Raw genomic sequence first — 24,406 nt, 5'->3', positions numbered from 1 at the left:
GCCGAATGGTGGTATAACACTTCCTTCCATACTACAGCAAAAATGACCCCATTTATGGCACTTTATGGATATCATCCACCATCCATCACATCCTATTTAAGAGAAAATTATAAGGTTCAAGTAGTGGAAGGTCACATCAAGCATCAACAACAAGTTCTCCAACTCTTAAAGGATAACCTCACTTCGGTGCAAAATAGAATGAAACAACAGGCAGATCAACATCACAACGAAATAAGTTTTGATGTAGGTGACTGGGCATTCCTACGGCTACAACCATATAAAAAAATGTCCCTCAAGCAAGCTAAGAAGGATAATAAATTACCACCAATGTATTATGGTCCATACAAGGTGTTGCAAAAGATTGGTACTATGGCATACACATTGGAGCTTCCTATAGCTTCCCGAGTGCACCCAGTTTTCTATGTTTCATGTTTAAAGAAGGTTATAGGTGACAAGCTCCCAGTTCAAATAATATTGATAGAAATTGACGAGGAAGGAAAAATCATATTGGAACCTGAAGCAGTTGCAGAAACAAGAACTCGACAGCTACGAAATCGATCAATTTCAGAGTATCTCATCAAGTGGAAGAACTTAACCACTGAAGATTCCACATGGGAGGATGAGAAGTTTATACAAAAGCATCCAAAACTACTCAAGCATTGAGTACAACACTTTTTTGAAGGAGAGGGGCATGTTAGGTCCCTATAATATTAGTGATTCCCCCATTACTATTGTCATTGTAGCCCTTATTCTTATTATTGTGCTCCTATTGTCCCCATATTGTTATTAGTGTGCCCCATAGAAGCTCTCTATTGTTATTGTTGTGCCCTTATATTATTTTTGTTATGTCGGCTTTGATTATATTGTGACCCCTTAGACTCCTATATATAGAAAGGAGGTTTAGTCATTTGTATCATCAAAGAATTGTTCATTTGTGTAATGTAAATGAGGTTGCCCCCTCGAAGACGCTGATTTCTAAGGCATTGATCTATCTTTTCTATCTTTTTGTGAGATGGTTTCATAACAAAATCAAATCTACAGAATGAATTTGTTGCATGTCTTCAAAATTATCAGTGATTGTTGTTTTGATAACTTCTTTTTACACTTAAAATACCATGACTGTTTTTGTACTTGGAAAACTATTGTCGGTTTCCACCTTCTTCTGGTACTATGAGAAGACCCCTCTACTTATTGTTGACTGTAATGCTTCATAAACTTCTGCATTGCTTGTTTTCTTTGGCGCTATCCTGGTTCCTTTTCTGGTTAAGATGTTGATCTGGTAGTTATTGTTGTTTGAATTAATTTGTTTAGCATCATGTTTGTCATTATTGTTATTCATAGTGACCACAACATCCTAGGTTTGGATTGGGAAGACATCGTAATTTTGCAAGTTGTTTGGCTGCTGAGGGTAGCCTTAGCTGTGTTCTTGGACCTAGTTATAAAGTGCATTGGCTTACTGTTTTTTCAATTAAATTTAATCCTTAAATGTTGAAAACTGTAAAGTCTGACACTTTTGGAGACACTCACAAACATCCTAGGAATTTCAACTAAACAAAGTGATCTCCAGTTAAGATGTTGATTTGGTTTAGTTCTGTTTTATGAACTGTTATTTAAATTAAATTTTTTAGCCTCATGTATTTCCATACTATTTAGTTTCATTAATTCTGTAAGTACCAAGATCTGAACAATATTTATATTTTTTCTTTGAGACAATAACTCTATATCTGACAATGCAAGAGCATCCACAAAAATGGCAACTTGCATAGATATATGAATTACATCATAATATATATACGAAAGCCTTTTTGACACTTTGATTCAAATGGGATCTTGTTCATAACTTGTTTTTCTCCTCCATTACCTTCTTCTTGCAGTTAGTTTATTTTTAGGTTGCACGACAAATGATTCAATGCTACACCATTTTCATTCCTTTTGATATCATTATCATGTCTACCTCTACTCACATATTTGCATACTTTTAGTATTGAATTTTCCCAAAATATCGTTTGGGTTTCTACATTCTTGTCATCTGAGCCGTTTTCATTCCTTTTGATATCATTATCATGTCTACCTCTACTCACATATTTTCATTCTTTTAGTATTGAATTTGCCCAAAAGATCGTTTGGGTTTCTACATTCTTGTCATCTGAGCAGACCCATCTATTTATTGTTGACTGTAATGCTTCATAAACTTCTGCATTGCTTGTTTTCCCTGGGTTTCCACCTTCTTCTGGTACTATGAGCAGACCCCTCTACTTATTGTTGACTGTAATGCTTCATAAACTTATGCATTTCTTGTTTTCTTTGGGGCTATCCTTGAATTCTCATTTGTGTTCTTTGGAAACTTAGAGACCTAATGTCAATACTATTGTTATTCCTATAACTAACACTCTTCAAACATGAAGGAAGCTCTAGGAGGAATTTCAACTATAAAAAGTGTCACTTGGTTCCTTTTCTGGTTAAGATGTTGATCTGGTAGTTATTGTTGTTTGAATTAATTTGTTTAGACTCATGTTTGTCATTATTGTTATTCATAGTGACCACAAACATCCTAGGTTTGGATTGGGAAGACATGGTAATTTTGCAAGTTGTTTGGCTGCTGAGGGTAGCCTTAGCTGTGTTCTTGGACCTAGCTATAAAGTGCATTGGCTTACTGTTGTTTCAATTAAATTTAATCCTTAAATGTCGAAAACTATAAAGTCTGACACTTTTGGAGACACTCACAGACATCTTAGGAATTTCAACTAAACAAAGTGATCTTTCTGGTTAAGATGTTGATCTGGTTTAGTTCTTTTTTATAAACTATTTTTCTTTTTCCTTGCATATTTGTAAAGGTAAACCACATAAACATTTGTTTCTTTGAAATGAAGTAGCATTGAAAGTGTCAAATTGTGTTCCTAGTGGGATTCTTTGCTAGTTAGATTGTTTGCCCCTAAATTTAAGGTGGTCAACTATCTCAATTTTGTTATGGCTTCAGGTATGCTATCAATAAAGTTATTTTGAGCAAGATTTAGGTAGATGAGCCCAGTCAAATTTCCAATAGCTTCAGGTATGCTACCCATCATGCTATTTTCAGCTAGATTTAGGGTAGAGAGGGGATTGGACCAGTGAGATTGTTGTATCCAATGGAAAACACCTAGAGAGAAGTGCAATTGCTCAGAGAAGTTGGAATACTTCCACTAAGATTATTGTTGCTCAGGTGGGTTGTTCCAACTGGACTAGATGACCAATTTCTGTTGGTATACTCCCTACCAAGCTATTTACTGAGAATCAGATCAATTGCAGCTTTGTACAATTACATAGCACTTTTGGAATATAACCATAGAGCAAATTAAAGTTGAGGTCGAGAATTCCCAGTGCTCAATCTCCATTGGAATTCTTCCTATCAAATTATTCTGAGAAAGATCCAGAGTGCGTAATAATGAGAGGCTGCCAAGGGATGGTGAAATGACACCTTGCAATCCCAATCCAGGCAACACCAATTTGACAAATTCTCTCTTTTGTTTGGCTGCTGAGGGTAGCCTTAGCTGTGTACTTGGACCTAGTTATAAAGTGCATTGGCTTACTATTGTTTCAATTAAATTTAATCCTTAAATGTTGAAAACTATAAAGTCTGACACTTTTGGAGACACCCACAGACATCTTAGGAATTTCAACTAAACAAAGTGATCTTTCTGGTTAAGGTGTTGATGCGGTTTAGTTCTTTTTTATAAACTGTTATTCGAATTAAATTGTTTAGCCTCATGTTTGTCATATTGTCTAGTTTCATTAGGTTTCTAAGTACCAAGATCTGAACAATATTTATATTTTTTCTTCGAGACAAGTTAGTTTGTTGTTAGATTGCGTGATAGATGATTCAATGTTGCATTGTTTTCATTTCTTTTGATATCATTATCACATCTGCCTCTACTGACATATTTGCATTCTTTTAGTATTGAATTTTCCCAAAAGATCATTTGGGTTTCTACATTCTTATCATATGACAAAACCCATCTATTTATTGTTGACTGTAATGCTTCATAAACTTCTACATTGCTTGTTTTCCCTGGGTTTCCACCTTCTTCTGGTACTATGAGCAGACCCCTCTACTTATTGTTGACTGTAATGCTTCATAAACTTCTGCATTTCTTGTTTTCTTTGGGGCTATCCTTGAATTCTCATTTGGGTTCTTTGGCAACTTAGAGACCTAATGTCAATATTGTTGTTATTCCTATAGCTAACACTCTTCAGACATGAAGGAAGCTCTAGGAGGAATTTCAACTATAAAAAAATGTCACCTAGTTCCTTTTCTGGTTAAGATGTTGATCTGGATTGTCTATCACATGTTGATTTTTGGACTTATTTTTTCTCAAGAAAAAAGTTTAATGAAATATTTATTTTCAATAAAAGAAGAAATGAACGCATGTGGTTTGAGAATTAGAATATGTAGTTGTTGGTTCAATTTAAAGTTTATCTCCACAAGTTATGTTCTTTTTCATCTGTAGCTAGCCATACTAGCCAATACTCTTCATTATGGTTGTGTCATATTTTCCAATCAACTTTAAAATGATTCAAAATATAGAAAAATAGAAAAAATATATATTTTCATGAAAATGAAACTGTAAGAACTGAAATAAAAACTGTGAGAAATGAAAATAAAACTGTAAGAAAAATGTGTTGTAATTGAAATAACTAACCTGAATATATTGTCAAATGTTCTGTGATGGTTTGTCTCTAGGGTTGGTGAATAGTTTGAATGTTAAACATGCAACTTCAGCAGTGGTTGAACTTCTTTTATAGTTTTTTGCACTTGAATTTAATTGGTGGCAAGGATGGACATGGATTGCAATGGCTTCATTTTGAATGTGTGATCTGGATTGAATTGGATGTGATCCAATGGCTGAGAATTTGTTTTTTGTTGATCCATGTGCTTTGATCTATTTTAATGGGAAATAGAATGGGTTGGGTGTCATTTATTGAACACAATGGGTTTAAATGTTGAACAACACAATAGTTATGGCTGACATACATTCACTTTTATTATGTGTAGGTATGGATATTTATTTGGGATACATAACTTCAGTTCTTTATTTGGGATACATAGCTTCAGTTTTGATGAGTTGGGGTTGAAGTGACTACTACTTTGTACTTCTGGAATAGACCATTTTGGAAGGATTTATGGTTTTATTTGTTTTCTAGTTGGGTCAATATGATTTGTACTCTTAAGTATTAAGATACTATTTATGGACAGTTGTGGGCCCAGTCAATGTTTTGGGAAATTTTGGACATAAATTAAAACATATTTGCACTTAATGTTATTTATTTTTGTTTAAATATTTGTTGCATATCTCTCAATTTCTAGTGGTTTGGTGGGACCAATACTATATCAATTACTAGTCCTTGCACAACATTAGACATCTCTCCCCTAATCAATCTAAATAAAATAAAAGCAAAGTAAATAAGAATTAAAATAAGGTTTTATATTTGCTGGAAAAGATTATGGAAATTCTGGCAAAGATTTTGATAAAATCTGGCAGAATGTTTTGTAAACCAAGTTACAACTGTCAAACTTCAAGATTTTGGGTGCCTGTCACATCTCTAGTTATAAACAATAATTACCATAGTAAGAAAAACAAAAAAATATTTGATTTCACACATCTGCATTGTATTAATAACCGAGTTATTACATTGCCATATATGAATTAATGGATTATTACAAATCCTATGCAGCGTATACATAATGGTACATCTTAATAATTTTTAATTCGCTGGTAATAATGGTTTGCATAATTCTAAAGTTTAATGAGACTATAATCTGACATAATGAGTCTTGGATTTCCCCCAAGAGTTGGCGAGAGTAGGCTTTTGGGCTCTTCCAGTTGCCTTCTAGCTATTCAACACTTTATCGGGAAGGTCACTCCATCAAGGGTCCTCCGTGGATGACTCTATCAGATGACAATGAGTGATTTCCTTAATTCCTTTGTTCATCGCATCGTTGGGTGATTTTGGCATTTCCTTCTTTGTTTGGCAGAGCTTCCTGGTTACAGGTCATGGCTTCAGGGTTTCATGTTGTTTCGCTTATACCTCTTTATGTTGTTGATGGAACTCTTCTTGCTCTGTCGTAGCTTTGCCATGGCTGCATGTTGGGCAGTTAGTCCACAGAGATGGTCCTGGCGCTTCTGCCTCGAAGGAATTTTGCTTTGTCCAAGCATACCAACCAGGTATTTGGGTTATCTATCTATACTTGGAATTTCATTTTGCAGTTGATATTTGTTATATCTTCCATTTTATTTAACTTATCTCACGGTTTTTGGTTAGGTTTCACTGGAGGGCTTCTTACGACAGGAGTAATGATCACTCAAGATCAAAACCCTACATCCTCATGCCAGTCCGTGTGTCTGTAGTCTCAATGCTCCATCCAAGCTCCGAGTAATGTGAAAGGTTGTCTTGGAATTTATTGGAATGAAGAGGTTGAGAGTCTTAAGGGTTTGTTGGCTTATCATGCCAGCTTATAGTGTAGTCCTTGGATTGTTTGTAGAGCTTGTCAGTTATGACCTAAACATTTTCTGAATTCAGTGTGTAGATTCCCAGGGCAACGTATTTCTTAGTTCTGTTCATAAAGCTATTGTTTTTGTTTAAATTAAAGTTTTGGGTATGCATCCCAAGATGGGTTGCTAGTTTCCCTTGTAAGTTATGTTGTATTTTAACTTATGGCAGTTATGGAAGGGTGACTTTGTATCCATCTTCCCTTATTCAAGACAGAACTTTATTATGCCGAAACTTTGTGCCTTGCATGTTTGACAATTACCTATTTATGCATATTTGAAAAGATTCATGTTTCTTTCTCAACACATGTCTATATTTTTATAGAGTCCTATCAGTTTTTTTATCCAAGTTGGCTTTTCCTTCTTTGGTATTAAGAGGACATTAGCCAATTCACCATTTTCAAGGATTGTGTTTTCCACAAGATTAATATGTATTTATATTTTTCAATTTCGCATTCATATTTTTATGCAGTTGGGTTTTTTACCCACGTCTCAACATGAAATTCGTTTTATACGTTTCTCTGATATTTCCTACAACATAGTCTTGTTAGTCTTTTTACCTAACAGTTCCATACATATTTGGTTTAAAGTTCTGTTTTTTCGAAATTTCTATTAATTTCCGAATGACAAGACTTAATCTGGTATATTTTAATAGTTTATGTTTTCCCCTATTTCTTAAGGTAAATGAATTTCAATTTTTTAGCTTAGAATGAATTCAATAAGCCTGATTGGCCTTAGAATTTAATCTACTGTTTGTGCTTGTATTTATTAGCTAAAGGGTATAAAAGTGTGGAAACCCTAGAACAATTATTTCCTTCTCTAGAATGCTTGTAAATAATACTGTTCTTTTTCTTTCCAGAAATGAAATCTCTTTTTCTTGGAAAGTTTCTAAATAGTTTCATCATTTACTGAGATTTTCTTGCTTTCTAATTTCTATTCTTAAAGATTTGTATATTATAAATCCTAGGATATGGACTCCTCCTAAAGGAAAGCTAATACTCTCATTTACATATCTTACTGTTGTTTTCTTTAAAGTTTGCTAATCCCTGCCAGATAGCTAACATGCCAAATAAATACTTCTAATGATAATATTTGGACTTTACTGAAATAACACATCTATTCCTTTCAAACAGAATGCAAATATTTATTTTCAAGGGTATGTTCCACGTTCCAAGATGTAAATACTTATCTTGTTTCTGTAGTAATTATTATTGTCTGTTTGGATCAAGTTCAACTATAAGTTGCCAAATTTCCTCCCAACCATGAGACTCGCTTTCAGGCCAAAGTCTCCCCCGAGCTGTTACTCACATGCAGGATTCTTTCCTGTAAGACTAACAATCTTAACATGTCACAACTATCTGGTCTTAACCAGACTTAGCTTTTGGACCCGTCTGACATATCAACACGGAAACCTCTCCTTTATTTCTCCTTTCTTCATCTCAGGTACCAATACCCTCTTGATCTCTTCCTTGAGAATAAATCTTCAAGGAAGTAGTTAGGGATAGGTAACTGCCTATCCTAACTACCTGACATGTGAGAGTTACAAGATTTGTTATCATCCAAACATTTTCTTTATGCATAACTTAATCAAAATATTAAATATATAAATTTAAATAGTAATATCCAATTTGTTTAACTGTAGTAATTAAATATTTACAATTACTGGGGACATCACGTCTTCGCCCCCAAAGATTAAACATCGTCTCGATCTTTCTCTACTGTAAATAGATTTGGAAAAGTCTCCTTCATGACATGTTCATCCTCCTAGGTGGCTTCCTTTGGCCCAAAGTTCTTCCATTGCACTTTAACTTGGGTGATAACTCGTCTCCGCAACATTACTTCTCTCTGATCGAGTATACCCAGGGGTTCAACCAAGAACTCTCCTTCCGGTTCGACCTACACATGATAAAATAAATTTAGTCAGCCCTTTTCTTTGGTAGTCTATCATGGCAATTATTTATAATTCTTTATGTCCTTTACACATAATCTACTTACCTGTATATCCTACCAATTGATTATATGGTTGGGATCATAAATATATTTTTTTAACATAGAACATGAAAAACATTATGCACACGTATGTGGCTAGGCAAAGCAAGCTGATAAGCCACAGGTCCAATTCAGGCTAGGATTTGGAAAGGACCGAAAAATCGGGGTGCTAATTTAGCACACCCATCCCAATGCAGAGTACTCTTCTTAGCTTGTACATGAACGTAAACATGATCTTCGACTTGAAACTCCTAAAAACTTCTCTTTCGGTCAGTAAAATTTTTCTATCGATCCCGAGAAGTCTTTAAATTGGAGCGCACCTTTTTAACCATATCTTCCATCTCTTTTAACATGTCAGGACCCAACATTAATTTATCCTCCGGACCGCCCCAACTTGAGGGTGTCCTACACTTGCATTCGTATAATACTTCAAATGGACTCATTTGCAAGGATGTATGGTAACTATTATTGTAAGCAAACTCCACCAAATGTATATAATCCTCCCATTTAGAAGGTTGTTGCATTACATAAGTCTGCAACATGTCTTCTACTATCTGATTCACCCGCTCAGTTTGGCCATCTGTTTGAGGGTGATAGGCAGTGCTAAAATGCAGTTGTGTGCCTAAACCTCCAAATAAGGCTTTCCAAAAAGCTGATGTGAATTTTACATCACGGTCGGAAATTATAACCCTTGGTATTCCGTGTAGTCTAAAAATATTTTGCATGAATATGTTAGCAATTTGAACAACCTTAAAAGTAGACTGTACTAGTATGAAGTGAGCAGACTTGCTCAACTTATCTACCACCACCATTATTGAGTCATTCTACTTTTTAGACTTAGGTAGTCCTGTAATAAAATCAATGGAAATAGTTTCCCATTTCCATTCTGGTATAGGCAATGGGTGGAGTAGTCCAGCTGGGTGCTGGTGTTCTGCTTTCACTTGTTGACACTCCAAACAACGAGCCAAATATTCAACCACCTCTTTCTTCATACCGGGCCAGAAATATTATTTTCTGAGTGTAGTGATTAATTTTTGATATCCGGGATGGCCTGCATAAGGAATTTTATGGTATTCGTCTAAAATTAATTGTTTAATATCTTTCTGGTTTGGTACATACATTCTTCCTTTGTAAATCAACATACCTTCTTGGTTTGCCTCATATCCCAGCTGTTGTTTGGATTTTTAGCTTGCTGCCATAACATCTTGTATTTAGGATCTTGTATTGCTACTCCTTTAATCTGTTCTTTAAAATTGGTATGTACCTCACTAAAAGAGAGTTCATAAATGTAGTTTACTTTCTGACTTAAGGCATCTGCGACTCAATTTTCTTTTCCTTTTAAGTGTTTGATGTCAAAGTCAAATTACTCAGAAAATTGATCCAATAGGCTTGCCTAGCATTCATAGTAAGCTGCTTGAAACAATTAGTTAAACTATGATGATCTGTCGTTAATAAAAACTTCTTACCCAACAAATAATGATGCCACATTTTTAATGCATGGATTACTTCCATCAGCTCCATATCATAAGCCAAATAATTTTGTTCATGCTCCTTAAGTTTCTGAGACTCATAAGAAATAACTATGCCTTATTGCATTAGCACGTCTCCAACTCCTTCCTTGTTGGCATCTGTACAAACAATGTATTCTTTATTTGGGTATGCAATACTTAGAATACGTGGTAAGTAAGTGCTTCAGCTGGTCAAAACTTTTTTGACAGTCCGTGGTCCAAGTGAAGGTTTTCCCTTTCTTTTGCAAAGAGGTAATGGGGTATGCCACCCTGGAAAATCCTTCAACAAACCTCCTATAGTACCCAGCCAGACCCATGAATGATCTTATATCAACTACATTCTTTGGTACAAGCCATTCCATGATGGTTTTTATTTTCTTCGGGTCCACATCTATCCCATCCTTGGTAATGATGTGTCCCAAATATTGAATTTTTTCTTTAAATAAATCACATTTGCTGTACTTGGCGTACAACTGATGCTCCCTTAGGGTTTGTAGGACAATTCGTAGGTGTTCCTTATGCTCCTCTATATTCCGGGAATAAATCAATATATCATCAATAAAGATTAGTACAAACTTATCCAAATATTGATGAAAAATGTTGTTCATTAGACACATAAAAGTCGCGGGAGTGTTAGTTAACCCAAACGGTAACACAATGAACTTGTAATGCCCATAGTGAGTTCTAAAGGTTGTTTTGGCTATATCTTCTTCCTTTATTCTAATTTGATGTTACCCTGAGCGAAGATCAAACTTTGAAAATACAGTCGCTCCTTTTACTTGGTTAAACAATTCATCAATACGAGGCAAATGGTATTTATTCTTAACTGTCAACTTGTTTAGCTATCGATAATCCATGCAAATTTGTAAGGTTCCATCTTTCTTCTTGATGAAGAGTACAAGGGCTCCCCAAGATGAGACACTTGGGCATATATATTTTTTATCAAGAAGTTCTTGTAAATGCATTTTCAATTCAGTCAGTTTTGGTACGCTCATGCAATAAGGGGCTTGGGATACCAAGGCAGCTCCAAGGATCAACTCAATAGTGAAGTCTATATTCCTCTTTGGAGGCAGTCCTGGAATCTCCTTGGGAAACACGTCTGGAAAATCCTGTACTATTGGTATATTTTCTAAAGTACCAGATTTTTCTGTTGAATTGATATACCCCACCTGTATGGCATAAATCTGACATCCCTTTCGAATACATTTCGCTAATTGAGAGGTTGTTACCGGTCTTATTTTCAGGGGTCTTCGTATACCCTAAATTTCTTGTCTCCTACCCTCTTCATCCATGTAATTAATAGTTTTGTCTTTACAATTAATGAGGGACCAATGCTTCTCCAGCCAATCCATACCTATTAGGACATCATATGACCCTAATGGTAAGACATTCAGATTTTCCATAATAGACTGACCTGCCAGTTTCAGAGGGAAATTGTTGACTTTAGCCAACACCCTTCTTTTTGCCCCTGTGGCGAGTTGTACTAGCCAAGGGTTTTTAAATTTAACATATTGTAAATGACATTACTCAACCACTTTCGGACTTATATAACTCAAAGTAGCTCCTGGATCAATTAAAATAGATATAGTTTGGTAGAATATCTTACCTTCAAATTCCACCGTTGTTGGTTGGTATTCCGCCTAATGATCTTCGAGGGAAACATTGGTTTTAGGAATACTCCTTGCTACTTCTCCCACAATTAACGCTTCTTGAATCTGCGCCACTTGATTTGTTCCCTTGCGATATGGACAATTTTTATCATAATGTGGTCCTCCACATCCCCAGCATTGTACTGGGGGTCTAGCCACTATCCCCACTTCTGTTTTTCTAGATTGTTCATTTGTTTTGGACTCACTTGGAAATTTGAATCTGGGTTGGTTTCTATTCATATTTCTATTTAATTGACCTTTATGGGGTCCTTTGTTGACAAAAGTCTTATTTCCTTTGTTGCTAGAGGCAAACTTAATTCCCTTTTTATCAGACCACCTCTTTCCTCCATCACCCTTTGGTCTGTTTTGCTGATAACATATATGAGCCTTTCATATAACCTCATCCATGGTCTTCGGATTGTCAAATTTGAGACGTTCCTTCATGAATAACGGAAAACTGCTAATAAATATTTGCACCTTTGCTTTCTCTTCCCATATGTAAGGAACATATCGCAGCAAGGATGTAAATTTTATTATGAATTCGTCTATGGAAAATTGACCCAATTGAAGGTCATGAAACTCTTTCGCCTTCTCATCGTAAAATCTTTTAGTTAAGTATTTTTCCTTAAAATACCTTTGAAACTTTTCCCAAGTTACGTTCTGCTCACTAACTCCTCACACCGTCTTCACCTCCTCCCACCACAAGGTGGCCTTTCCTTGCAACTGATAAATGGCTAAGCGAGCCTTTAGATTATGATCATATTCATACAACTAGAAATACTTATTCATGTTGATAAGCCAGGCTTCAACAACTTCCTCCTGTTCACCATCAAAGAGGGGAGGTTTGATCTTTTGAAACTCACCTTGCAACTCAATTTTCTTTTGTTTTTTCTTTTTGTGTTCTGATACATTATCAGATTCCTCCTCTCGATTCTCTTCGCCCCCTTCTGTTTCTGAGTTTTCATTTCTAAATTCCTGCTCTCTAGTCATGTTTCCATGTTCAGGACTGGGAATCGGTTGCCGCTAATTCTGTCTGTCCTTGCATTAGTCTTTCGTTGTCTACCTACAGCCTAGCCATTTCGTCCTTTAATTCTTGTATAGTTTCGAAAATGGTAGCATTGGCATTACGTGACTCCTCTTCTAATTGTACCCATACCTCAAGATTGGCTTCTCGAAAGGATGTTGGTCCCGTTCCTATCACAGGTCTGTGTGGTGTAAGTCCAGTGCTCCTCATGTTGATTTCTTTTCCCTCTTTCACTATTTCTTTCTCTGTGCACATCACAAACACTGTTATTCCTTTGTTCCAAAGGTCTCAGTTTTTCAACCTGAGAGCTCTGATACCACTTTTCACATCTCTAGTTATGAACAATAATTACCATAGTAAGAAAAACAAAAAAAAAATTGATTTCACACATATGCATTGTATTAATAGCTGGGTTATTACATTGCCATATATTAATTAATGGATTATTACAAATGTTAGGCAAAGTATACATAATGGTACATCTTAATAATTTTTCGTTTGTTGGTAATAATGGTTTGCATAATTATAAAGTTTAATGAGACTATAATCTGACATAATGAGTCTTGGATTTCCCCCAAGAGTTGGCGGGAGCAGGCTTCTGGGCTCTTCTGGTTTCCTTCCAGTTGTTCAACACTTTCTCGGGAAGGTCACCCCATCAAAGGTCCTCTGTGGCTTGACTCTATCAGACAAAGATGAGTGATTTTCTTAATTCCTTTGTCCATTGCATCCTTGGGCGATTTTGGCATTTCCTTATCTGTTTGGCAGAACTTCCTAGTTCCGGGTCATGGCTTCAGGGTTTCATACTATTTCGCTTTTACCTCTTTATGATGTTGATGAAGCTCTTCCTGCTTTGTCGTAGCTTCACCGTGGCTGCTTGCTAAGCGGTCAATCCACAAAGACGGTCCTGGCGTTTCTGCCTCAAAGGAATTTTGCTCAGTCAAAGCATACCAGCCAGGTATTTGGGTTATCTATCTATACTTGGAATTTCGTTTTGCAGTTGATATTTGTTATATCTTCCATTTTATTTAACTGCTCTCATGGCTTTTGGTTAGGTTTTGACGAAGGGCTTATTACCGCAGGAGTATGATCACTCGGGATCAAAACCCTACATCCTCGTGCCAGTCTGCGGGTTTGTAGTCTCAATGCTCCGTCCAAGCTCCGGGTAATGTGAAAGGTTATCTTGGAAATTCTTGGAATGAAGAGGTTCAGAGTCTTAAGGGTTTATTGGCTTATCACGCCAGCTTATAGTGTAGTCCTTGGACTGTTCGTAGAGCTTGTCAGTTATGACCTAAACATTTTTTGAATTCAGTGTATAGATGCCCATGGCAACATATTTCTTAGTTCTATTCATAAAGCTGTCATTTTTGCTTAAATTAAAGTTCTGGGTATGCATCCCGAGATGGGTTTCTAGTTTCCCTTGTAATTTATGTTGTATTTTAACTTATCACAGTTATGGAAGGGTGACTTTGTATCCAACTTCCCTAATTCAAGGCAGAACTTTATTATGTCGAAAATCTATGCCTTGCATGTTTGATATTACCTATTTATGTGTATTTGAAAGGATTCGGGTTTCTTTCTCAGCACAGGTCTATATTTTTACAAAGTCCTATGAGGTTTTTATCCGAGTTGGCTTGTCCTTCTTTGGTATTAAGAGGACATTAGCCAATTAACCATTTTCAAGGATTGTGTTTTCCGCAAGATTAATATATATTTATATTTGTCAATTTCGCATTCATATTGTTATGTAGTTGGGGTTTTTACCCACGTCTCAACATGAAATTCGTTTTATACGTTTCTCTGATATTTCCTACAGCATAGTCTTGTTAGTCTTTTTACCTAGCAGTGCCATACGTATTTGGTTTAAAGTTCTGTTTTTTCGAAATTTCTATTAATTTCCGAATGAGAAGACTTACTCTGGTATATTTTAATAGTTTTTGTTTTCCCTTATTTCTTAAAGTAAAAGCATTTCGATTTTTCAGCTTAGAATGAATTCAATAAGCCGCGCTTGTATTTATTAGCTAAAGGGTATAAAAGTGTGGAAACCCTACAACATATATGATCTTATCTGGAATATCTATAAGTAATATTGTTCTTTTCCTTTCTAGAACTGAAATCTCTTTTGCTTGGAAAGTTTCTAAACAGTTTCATCATCTATTGAGAGTTTCTTGCTTTCTAATTTCTGTTCTTAAAGATTTGTATATTATAAATCCTAGGAGATGGACTCCTCCTAAAGGAAAGCTAATACTCTCATTTATAGATCTCACTGTTGTTTTCTTTAAAGTTTGCTAATCCCTACGAGATAGTTAACATTCCAAATAAATACTTCTAATGATAATCTTTGGACTTTACTGAAATAGCACATCTATTCCTTTCAAACAGAATACAAATCTTTATTTTCAACAGTATGTTCCATGTTCCAAGATGTAAATACTTATCTGGTTTCTGTAGAAATTATTGTTGTCTGTTTGGATCAAGTTCAACTATAAGTTGCCGAATTTCCTCCCAACCATGAGACTCACTTTCAGGCCAAAGTCTCCCCCCGAGTTGTTACTCACATGCAGGATGCTTTCCTGTAAGACTAATAGTCTTAGCATGTCACAACTATATGGTCTTAACCAAACTTATCTTTTGGACTCGTTTGACATATCAGCACAAAAAACTCTCCTTTATTTCTCCTTTCTTCATCTCAGGTACCAATACCCTCTTGATCTCTTCTTGGAGAATAAATCTTCAAGGAAGCAGTTAGGGATAGGTAACTTCCCATCCTAACTACCTGACATGTAAGAGTTACAAGATTTGTTATCATCCAAACATTTGCTTTATGCATAACTTAATCAAAATATTAAATATATAAATTTAAATAGTAATATCATGTTTGTTTAACTGTTGTAATTAAATATTTACAATTACTGGGGACATCACAGTGCCCCGGACTTTGTAAATCCAAGTTACAAGATTTTGGGTCCCCCTATTTTTGTAAACACAGATTACAACTATCAAACTTCAAGATTTTGAGTGCCCAAAGGTTTTTGATGATGTTCAATCCATTTCCACCATCAAAAACACGATTAAACACTTTTATGCCAACAATAAATTTCAAGATTGATGTTCAATCCATTTCCACCATCAAAAACATGATAAAACACTCTTATGCCAACAATAAATTTCAAGATTTTGGGTGCCCTAGTTTTTGTAAATCTAGGTTATAGCTATCAAACTTCAAGATTTTGAGTGCCCCAAAAGTTTTTGATGGTGTTGAATTCATTTCCACCATCAAAAACACTACTCAAACATTCCTAGTACTAGAGTTTTTAAAAATGTTTTTGCCAAATTCCAACATTTTTATTCATCCACACAAATTCTATAAACAACCCCTTAAAATAAACATACTTGGTATTGACCTAATTGTAACTAAAGCTCACTTGAAAACTAAAATGTCAAATTCCCTTAACCCAAGCTAGAGAATAGAGCCAAAATTGTGTGAGGAAAGAGTGAGCTCCGAACTTCTTTTAAAGAATAGAGCCAAAATTGTGTGAGGAAAGAGTGAGCTTTGGGCTTCTTTTAAAGTATTTTACTGGGCCTTTTGCATGTATTAACTTAAATTTACATATTTCTATTTTTTTTCTTTAAATTACAATTTTTTCATTTTAATATATATATATATATATATTTCAAATATTATAAATAATTGATAAATATAATTAAATTTAAATACAAGTTTTTTTTATATTTAAATATTAAGCTTTTATATATAGTAAAGTGAATTGGAGTCATCTAAATGTAATTTATTAATTTAAAAAAATATAATATCATTTATGATAATTTCAAATCAAAATTAATTAACATGATAATTTGTATGTTAATATTTTTTGGGTGAAAATAACATAATCACATGATAATTTTTGTTACATAAATTTGTAAATATTAAAATTCTTAATGGGATACAATGGGAAATTGATTAATATTTAACATATTATCATTTAAATTTATATAATCTTTTATATATCTATAAAAATTGAAATTTTAAATTTGAGCATATTTAAGTGCAATTTTTTGGAAAGTTTGTTTAGAATCAGACATGGATTCATTGAAATTACAAGTTTTTCTATTTAATTTGTCTAAAATGAAGCAGGGATTCATTGAAAGCACATAGTATCTGAAGGGTTTTTGAGGGTGTTGAATCCATATATACAATCAAAAAACCAGTTTAAACAACACAAATCAAGGTCCGACCCCAAATTTTTTCACCAACACAAATCAAGGTCCGACCCCAAAATTTTTCACCAGATTCCGTCCAAAAATCCACCAAAAACTCAGAAATTTTAAATATATATATATATTTTATATTTTTTTTTACCCATAAAAATTTGAACCTTAAATTTCATTATTTACACAATATTTCACATTAATCACTAATTAAACTTCTCTTATGAGCTAAATATTTATCTATATTTATTTATTTTATTTCCTATACCATAAATATTGATCGATCTCTAATTCTATAGCAACGCTACCAACTTATTTTAAATTTAAATACCCATCTTTTTCCACTTTGCATTATTTTCCCAATCATATTTTTAATTTATTAAAAATAGCACACCCATTTCTGGAATACAACAGCTGACCTGCCTTTAAAGGGCCAAAGACGTCAGACTATTTTGACCAAAACATACAGTAGATAATCAGGATAAAAATTCCCAATGGGCTTGTCTAACTGCGATAAGTAATGTGCCTCTGGTTGCTCTACCTAACAACTCTTACAATCACAATCAATGAACTTTTAAACACACTGGCTAGGGTACTGTTTGTAATGCCTCCATAGTGTGATTATTATGTTTATTTTTTATTTACTAAACATACTGACGAAGGTACTCTTCAGCTGTAGTGTATTTCACATCTGGGTATAGCTGATTCGCCTCCACACCATGAGGTCCGATTTCAATATTTCTCAGATCGCTTCTTATAAAAATAAAGTGATAACACGCCAAGTCAAACTTAACATCCTTGGATGGTGCCTCTGCATCACCCACCACAGAAAGCGTTTCATAATACCTCAGTCAGTTGCTGGTTCACTCTAAACAGATCAATAATCAGCATAATAACATTCACTCATCTCAACTAACTAAATTCAATACACAAAGCAAGCCAATAACCAACAGTGGATGCAACTTCAAAACTGCAAATGACAGATAAAAAAGGAAAGTGGTTCAATTTCCTGACCTGCAATTTCTCTCCTCAATCCTTCCTCTGGTACATAGACTTTCTCCAGAGTCTTGCCAATCATCTTCTCCCATAGACCCACAAGCTCATTTACAGACATAGTGTTGGCAGGAAACATGAAATGCAGGGACTTGTTGAGAGTTCTTGGGTCATCCACTGCCTTGATTGTGATTGTTCCAACATCTTCCTCCTTTGTAAATGAAGCTGCATTGTATATTCATTCAATAATTTTAATCAGCAGCAGAAGTGAGTAAAGTAAAAATTAGAGCAGAAATTAAGGTTCATACTGAACACCTTTGGAATTCCCATCGCCATATATCACAATTTTATCCCTTGGAGGTGGGGGAATAGTCCCCAGGTACCCCAGACTTGGCACAAAATACCATGCAAAACAGTTGCTGATTACATAGGTGTGAGGAATGCCTTCTGCCTCAATGGCCCTACGAATTTTTACAGTGTCCTCAACAATGGTCGTTGCAGGCATTTCTGTATCATATATTTTGTCGTATTCAAACCCAAACTCCGCTGGCAAAAACCTCTGCGAATATCACCACCATTAATAGTTGTGAAAATTAACATTCATAAATACCTACAGAGTTGATTGAATCTTTTGATAAATCCTAACCTTAGTAACAGTATTACTCTATACATACAAAACTTCACATACTACCTCCACCACGTCCATAGATACAATACCTTGATGGTTCCAACCTCTTTAATGGCCTTGATGATATTCAGCTGACTCATCAGCTGGAAACACCCTACAGCTGAGATAACCACATCCACTTTCTTGACTGCATCCACAAGACTTGCATGGTCCTCCAAGGATCCCTTTACATGGAAATAGTGATTAATGAGCACACCCAAAACAAAAAAAAATTAAACCTTCATATTTCACTTTAATAAGTTTTTATTAACCATGGAGGATTAAAAAACCTCTAACATCCCAATGTGTTTGCACTTATTCCATTAAACATTGAATACAGTAATTTGAGTATCTATGAATCCAGAGTTCCTCACTGAACTTCAATGCTTTTACACTTTCATATACTATTTAAGTTTGGATATCATCAACCTACTGTCAAAAGCATTAAACTTCTCTCTGTACAATCACACTATCATACCCACATGATCATCACATGGTCTCTGAATACAATCAAACTGGCAATACCCAAATGAAGGAACAATGATATAACTGATTTATGTCAATCACAAATTACTTTACATCCAAAATGATCAAATGAGAAAACCACTAGAAAATTACATATGCTGAACCTTTACTTTTAATCTGAAATTCAGGCAGAGAGAACACTTACATAGAGTATATTTGCACCTGAGATCTTGAAAGATTCCAGAAGCTTGGCTTTCTCATGATTAGAAGTAGACGTGAACTTCCTCACAAGAAGGAAGGTGGGATGGCCAGAATCAAGGCTGGCTTTTGCAATATAACGACCTATGTAACCAGTTGCTCCAATTATCAGAATCCTGCTGCCGCTTGTTGCCATATTGCCCAAGCCTGTTAAAATCAATCCACTGAATTGAGTATATAGACTGCAAGTAGAGATGAGCAATCCACTGAATTGAATAAGTAGAGATGAGCAATCCACTGAATTGAATATATAGACAGGAAGAAGAGATTAACAAGTATATATATATATATGTAAGTGACTTGAGTGATTGCTCCTGCAATCCAATCTATGCATTCAATGATTGATCCTGCAACTCAATTCACTGAACAGATCACCATTGTCGTTGTATTTGACTTGGGTGCCTACATCTACCATATCTGAACCATGCAAATCCGCATTCAGTCAATCTTTAATGGAATCTATTACATCAAAGTATGATAAAAACAAAAGGGTCTTTATTTTCCCGCTATAATTGACAATGATGAAGGATAAAAGATAAAGTGGCCAGAGTCCAAGCTACCGAACAAGATAAAGGATAAAGTGGCCAGAGTCCAAGCTACCGAACAAGATAAATGTTAAGAACTAACAGAAACGACAAAAATGATTGGATAAGAGTAACAGGGAATCCATCTCTCTTCCCAAGTCGACCAATATTAAAACTCTGGTTATTGATGAAAGTCACAGGACAGTAAATGATTCTAAATAATTTTCTAATGATTGGCGGTGAACAAGAAAGTACATTTTCTTGGTTAGCTAAATTTATCATATCAATTACCCCTGTTTGCTGACCCCCAAGAGGATCTTATACACTCAATCATGGGTTGCCTCATAATTGGCATGTTATTTCTTCATTAAAGATGGATTGTCTCCTAATTTTATTTCTTCATTAAATTGATTTAATACAGGTAAACAACATGTATCATGGTGGATTAAATGTTATATATATATGGGCATATACAATATTAGATCTTCTTATTATATAATATTTAGATTTAATGTAATATCTAGATGTATATAATTTTAAATATATTTAATTTTTAATGTACGGTTGAAAATGGTAATATTTAGAGAGAATAAATTACAATTTAGATTTTAACATTTGAATTACACAATTTGACATTTATCCAAATATAAATCATTTACGTCTATGCTTTGTAATGTGAGTAAGTGTTAGATCACATTTTTTTTTTTTAAGAAAAACAACAAATTAGATTGCCTCTTCTTTTTAATGTCAAGAGTAAGTGTTAGATCACATCTTCTTTTTCTTTTTCTTTTTAATAGAAAAACAACATATTAGATCACTTCTTCTTTTGAAAAGAACATTAAGCTTATTATAGTAGATCACTTCCTTTTTTGAAAAGAGCATTGAACTTAGTGTGAGTATGCTAACTTTTTTTTTTAAAGTAGCTCATTTTGCAAAACATGTTTTCAAAGTAAGATTAACCAGTTTTAAAGATTAAAAGCAAATCTTCAAGTCGTTTTACCTATTTACATTTTAATGTAATATTATGAAAAATAATCATTATAAGTAAAATGTAAGAATAATAATGATATAGAATTTGTAGAATATAATTCCTATATCAATAATTTAGAAAATATAGAATAATGTTTTAGAACTTGCTAAAGGGGTAACTTCTTATTGAGTAAAACTCTAATACAATAACAACACTTAACAAAATTACTACCCTATAAGGAAGGGCCACTGCTATTAAAGTTCATCACTTTGAACGGTCACGCGTAAAGGTTTCCAAGTTGAAGACAGATCTGGCTTTTCTAAAACGATGTAAAGACTCTTATTATGTCTCTACACCGCTCTCTATTTAAGCCTTTGCCATGTTCTGCCTCTTCATCTGGTCCTGGTGATGAACCACACTTGTTGGTTTGAAACACGTCAACCAAAAATTTCTCTTGTGTGATTTCTATCGAAAGACTTTTCTTAATTCATTATGGATCACAAAAGCTTGAATACAGAAATTACTACCCTATACGGGAGGGCCACTGAGATTAAAGTTCATCACTTTGAACGGTCACACGTAAGGGTTTCCAAGTTGAAGACAGATCTAACTTTTCTAAAACGATGTAGAGACTCTTATTATGTCTCTACATTGCTCTCTATTTAAGCATTTTCCATGGTCTACCTCTTCATTTGGTCCTGATGATGAACCACACTTGTTGGTTCGAAACGCGTCAGCCAAAAATTTCTCTTATGCGATTTCTACCGAAAGACTTTTCTTAATTCATTATGGATCATAGAAACTTGAATACAGAAAAAACATTAAATTGTTGACTAGCTTTATAAATATTTTCTTTTTAGCACATTATTAATTACTTGTGGTCTCATCATCAATGAGTACCAACTACTTAGTGTATCTTATTGATAAACACAACCCTTTTACATTTAGTAACTACCCATTAACTACCTAATGGGCCCTATTCAAGGAAGATATTCTTGTACATTAGTTGACTAAGTCCTAAGTACTCCAAAGTAAAGATCTTAGGGTAGGGCCTAACATGCCTTCTCCCTTCAAAAGTGGCATTGTCCTTGAGCTTGAAGGTGTGGAAACTATTGTAAAATTCCTAGTGGTTCCTAGGTGGCATCATCTAGCTATGTATCTTTCTATTATATTAAGATTTCTTGAATTATGTGTTGGTATAATCAATACTTTCTTGTGGCTAGTATTGTCTCTCACTAGAACCAATGGAACCCTCTTCATCAAGTTCTAGAAGATTGGTTGAAAATCAATAATTTATCCCTATGACCTTCAAATAGGACGTGAATAGGACACATGAAAGATTATGTAAATCTTAGAGAGGGCCAGAAGAGCCAATTAATAGGCAGTTTGTCCAATGTTCTGGAGTATCTAATAGGATCCATAGAACTTTGGAGCTAGCATTTGGGCTCCCTTCTCTTTGGGAGAGCTCTACTTATAAGGCTATATATGGAAGAACACTTGATCCCCTTCTTCAAAAGAATGCTCAAAGAGATATTGATTGGCCTACCTCTTCATTTGATTTCAAACCAAAACTAGTTTGTCCTTAAGTCTATGAAGAATGGTAGCTCTAGTGTTAAGTGGGGAATGCACTTCCTCAACCTTAGATGTGCATAGTAAATATGGAGCAATTGTAGGAGACTTTTGGCCATTAACAACTTCATATGTGACATTTCTTGGTAACACTATAATAAATGATATTGTACCACTATTTCATAAGGGGTGGCCATTTAACCCATTAGTGTTGTTTATCTACCCCAAAACATCGCAAGTAAGTTTCTAAGCATTTTCTAGGCACCTTAGTTTTACCATTTATTTAGGGACAATAGACTATGCTCACATTCAAATATGTTCATTTTAGTTTTAACAAATCCTACTATAATTTACTAGTGAAGTTGAGATCACAATATAACACAATGGAAGTGGGCATGCAATGTTACGTAAAAAGTTGATCCATGAAGAATTGGGAAACTATGGAGGGTGTAAATTAATTTTGCACCACACAAAAGTGAGCATATACGGAATTGCAATCACCTACTGCCATGATGATGGATTTGTTACTGAATTTTGGGAGGTCCACTATAAAATCCGTGGAGTCCAAATAGTTGGTTGGATTGATAGTGGTTGCAATGCCTTGGAAGTCTTCATTCTTTCACCCATGTTTATTTGGTAGGCTTCAAATTTAGCTACATAGGTATGGATCTTATTTATTATGCCTTCCCAAAAGGAGTGCTTATCTCTTTCATAATAATTTTGAAAGTCAATTTGACTTGTTACCTTCGTGCAAAAATCCTCACTAGATGACCTAAACAACTTGTAACAATGGGAGTGTCACCATTATCACCTCAACAACTACTCCTTTCATTTAAGTGGTGGACACAATCCAATAGAACATAGGCCTCCCTAGTGGATATTAGGGATCAAATGACCCAATCAAGTTAAGTTAAGTGCCCGCTAAGGGTTCTACAATGGTTTACCACCAAGAAGTAAGGCTAAGAAATTATGGTCTTAGGTGGATTTATGAATAATTTATAGATTTGAGTTCAAATGATCCTTTGGATTTTCTATAGGCTTAAGTCAACTAATATAGGCTCAAAATTGTTGGAAAATCAGGATATTTGTGTATTATAAATGATTTTCCTTAACTTGATAATTACTTGTGATATATTTTGGCCTTTTATTACTTTATTAATTCTTGTTCATCAGGAAACTACCAAAAACAATGAATATCACAACAAGACAAAGTACACAAGATATAGGCTCCAAGTCAAGGCAAAACCCCTACAAGGGGAAAAACCAAAATGAATACTTCTCTTGTTATAGAATCTTCTTACAATGATACTTCCAAGACCCAAAGACCAAAGCCCAAGATCCTCCCAAGTACCAAGTTAGCCCCCCAACAAAGTCTTCTTCAATGCAACTTCCAAACTTCGACCTACTACAACTTCGTCCTAGATTTTTGGCCCTGCAATTTTGACCTCAAGCAACTGGCAACAAAAAAACCATAACTTTGTACATGTGGAGAGAGAGAGATGATCCCAAGACACTTCGTCTTCTTTTCTTCGTTCTTTTAGACTCTTTTTCTCCTTCGTTATTGTAGATCGAACTTGTGTGAGATGTGTGTCTCAAATGAGGTTGAGCTCCTTGTATTTATAACCTTCTTGAGGGGTCGAATAACCCTCCCTTAGGCTGACTTGTCCTTGACTGGGGTCAACTTGGTCTTGGAGGAATAAATGGATTTTTATTGACAAAATAAAAATTTTCCTTTGTTACAATGAGTCCAAATGGGACTATAATACATGACATAAATTATTCTTTGTCCTAGAAAGACCTAGAAGAACGAAAAACATGCTTTTGACCTAGACTTTAGCATGAAACCCTTGCTTTACATAAAATAAAAATTTTACTTTATTTTTTTTTTCTTTCTTTATAAAAAGTATACAACGTCATGATTACAAATAAGTCATTTTGAAGACCAAACCTAGTTATAATTGCCAACACTTCCTATTTACTAGGGAGGTATTCATAGTCCCATCACATGGTACAAGGAATCTCATCCTTGAGGCATTCTCATAAGAAGAGTTGGATTGAAA

The 24,406-nt window shown here is 34.7% G+C and overlaps 1 protein-coding gene across 2 annotated transcripts; it reads right to left on the bottom strand.

Annotated features, from left to right (window-relative positions):
• Positions 1 to 17,212: 17,212 nt before the first annotated feature.
• Positions 17,213 to 19,783, bottom strand: LOC149162785 (phenylcoumaran benzylic ether reductase PT1-like). 2 transcript variants are annotated; one of them, XM_089435788.1, is made up of 6 exons: positions 19,557 to 19,783; positions 19,231 to 19,430; positions 18,611 to 18,745; positions 18,209 to 18,452; positions 17,915 to 18,118; positions 17,213 to 17,711 (listed from the first exon to the last, which is right to left on the bottom strand). In XM_089435788.1, exons 1-6 carry the CDS (start codon positions 19,615 to 19,617, stop codon positions 17,545 to 17,547), a joined length of 1,011 nt encoding a protein of 336 aa, XP_089291914.1. In that variant the 5' UTR covers positions 19,618 to 19,783; the 3' UTR covers positions 17,213 to 17,544. The 2 variants fall into 2 exon arrangements, with proteins under 2 accessions (XP_089291914.1, XP_089291915.1); XM_089435789.1 differs by lacking the exon at positions 19,557 to 19,783 and having other exon boundaries at positions 19,231 to 19,539.
• Between the last annotated feature and the right edge of the window lie 4,623 nt (positions 19,784 to 24,406).

Source organism: Pinus tabuliformis, chromosome 5_2 (assembly GCF_031772625.1).
Source record: "Pinus tabuliformis cultivar Carrire ecotype Pingquan chromosome 5_2, CPIR1, whole genome shotgun sequence".
Lineage (NCBI taxonomy): Eukaryota > Viridiplantae > Streptophyta > Pinopsida > Pinales > Pinaceae > Pinus > Pinus tabuliformis.
This window is presented reverse-complemented; position numbering and strand designations above follow the sequence as displayed.

Excerpts from the sequence above, each read along its gene's own strand:
- LOC149162785 (XM_089435788.1), bottom strand. The coding sequence starts at position 19,617 with ATGCATAGATTGGATTGCAGGAGCAATCACTCAAGTCACTTACATATA. Across the intron at positions 18,119-18,208 it reads TGGCGATGGGAATTCCAAAG|CTTCATTTACAAAGGAGGAA; the intron begins GTGTTCAGTATG and ends TATACAATGCAG. Across the intron at positions 17,712-17,914 it reads ATTGAGGAGAGAAATTGCAG|AGGCACCATCCAAGGATGTT; the intron begins GTCAGGAAATTG and ends TGGGTGATGCAG.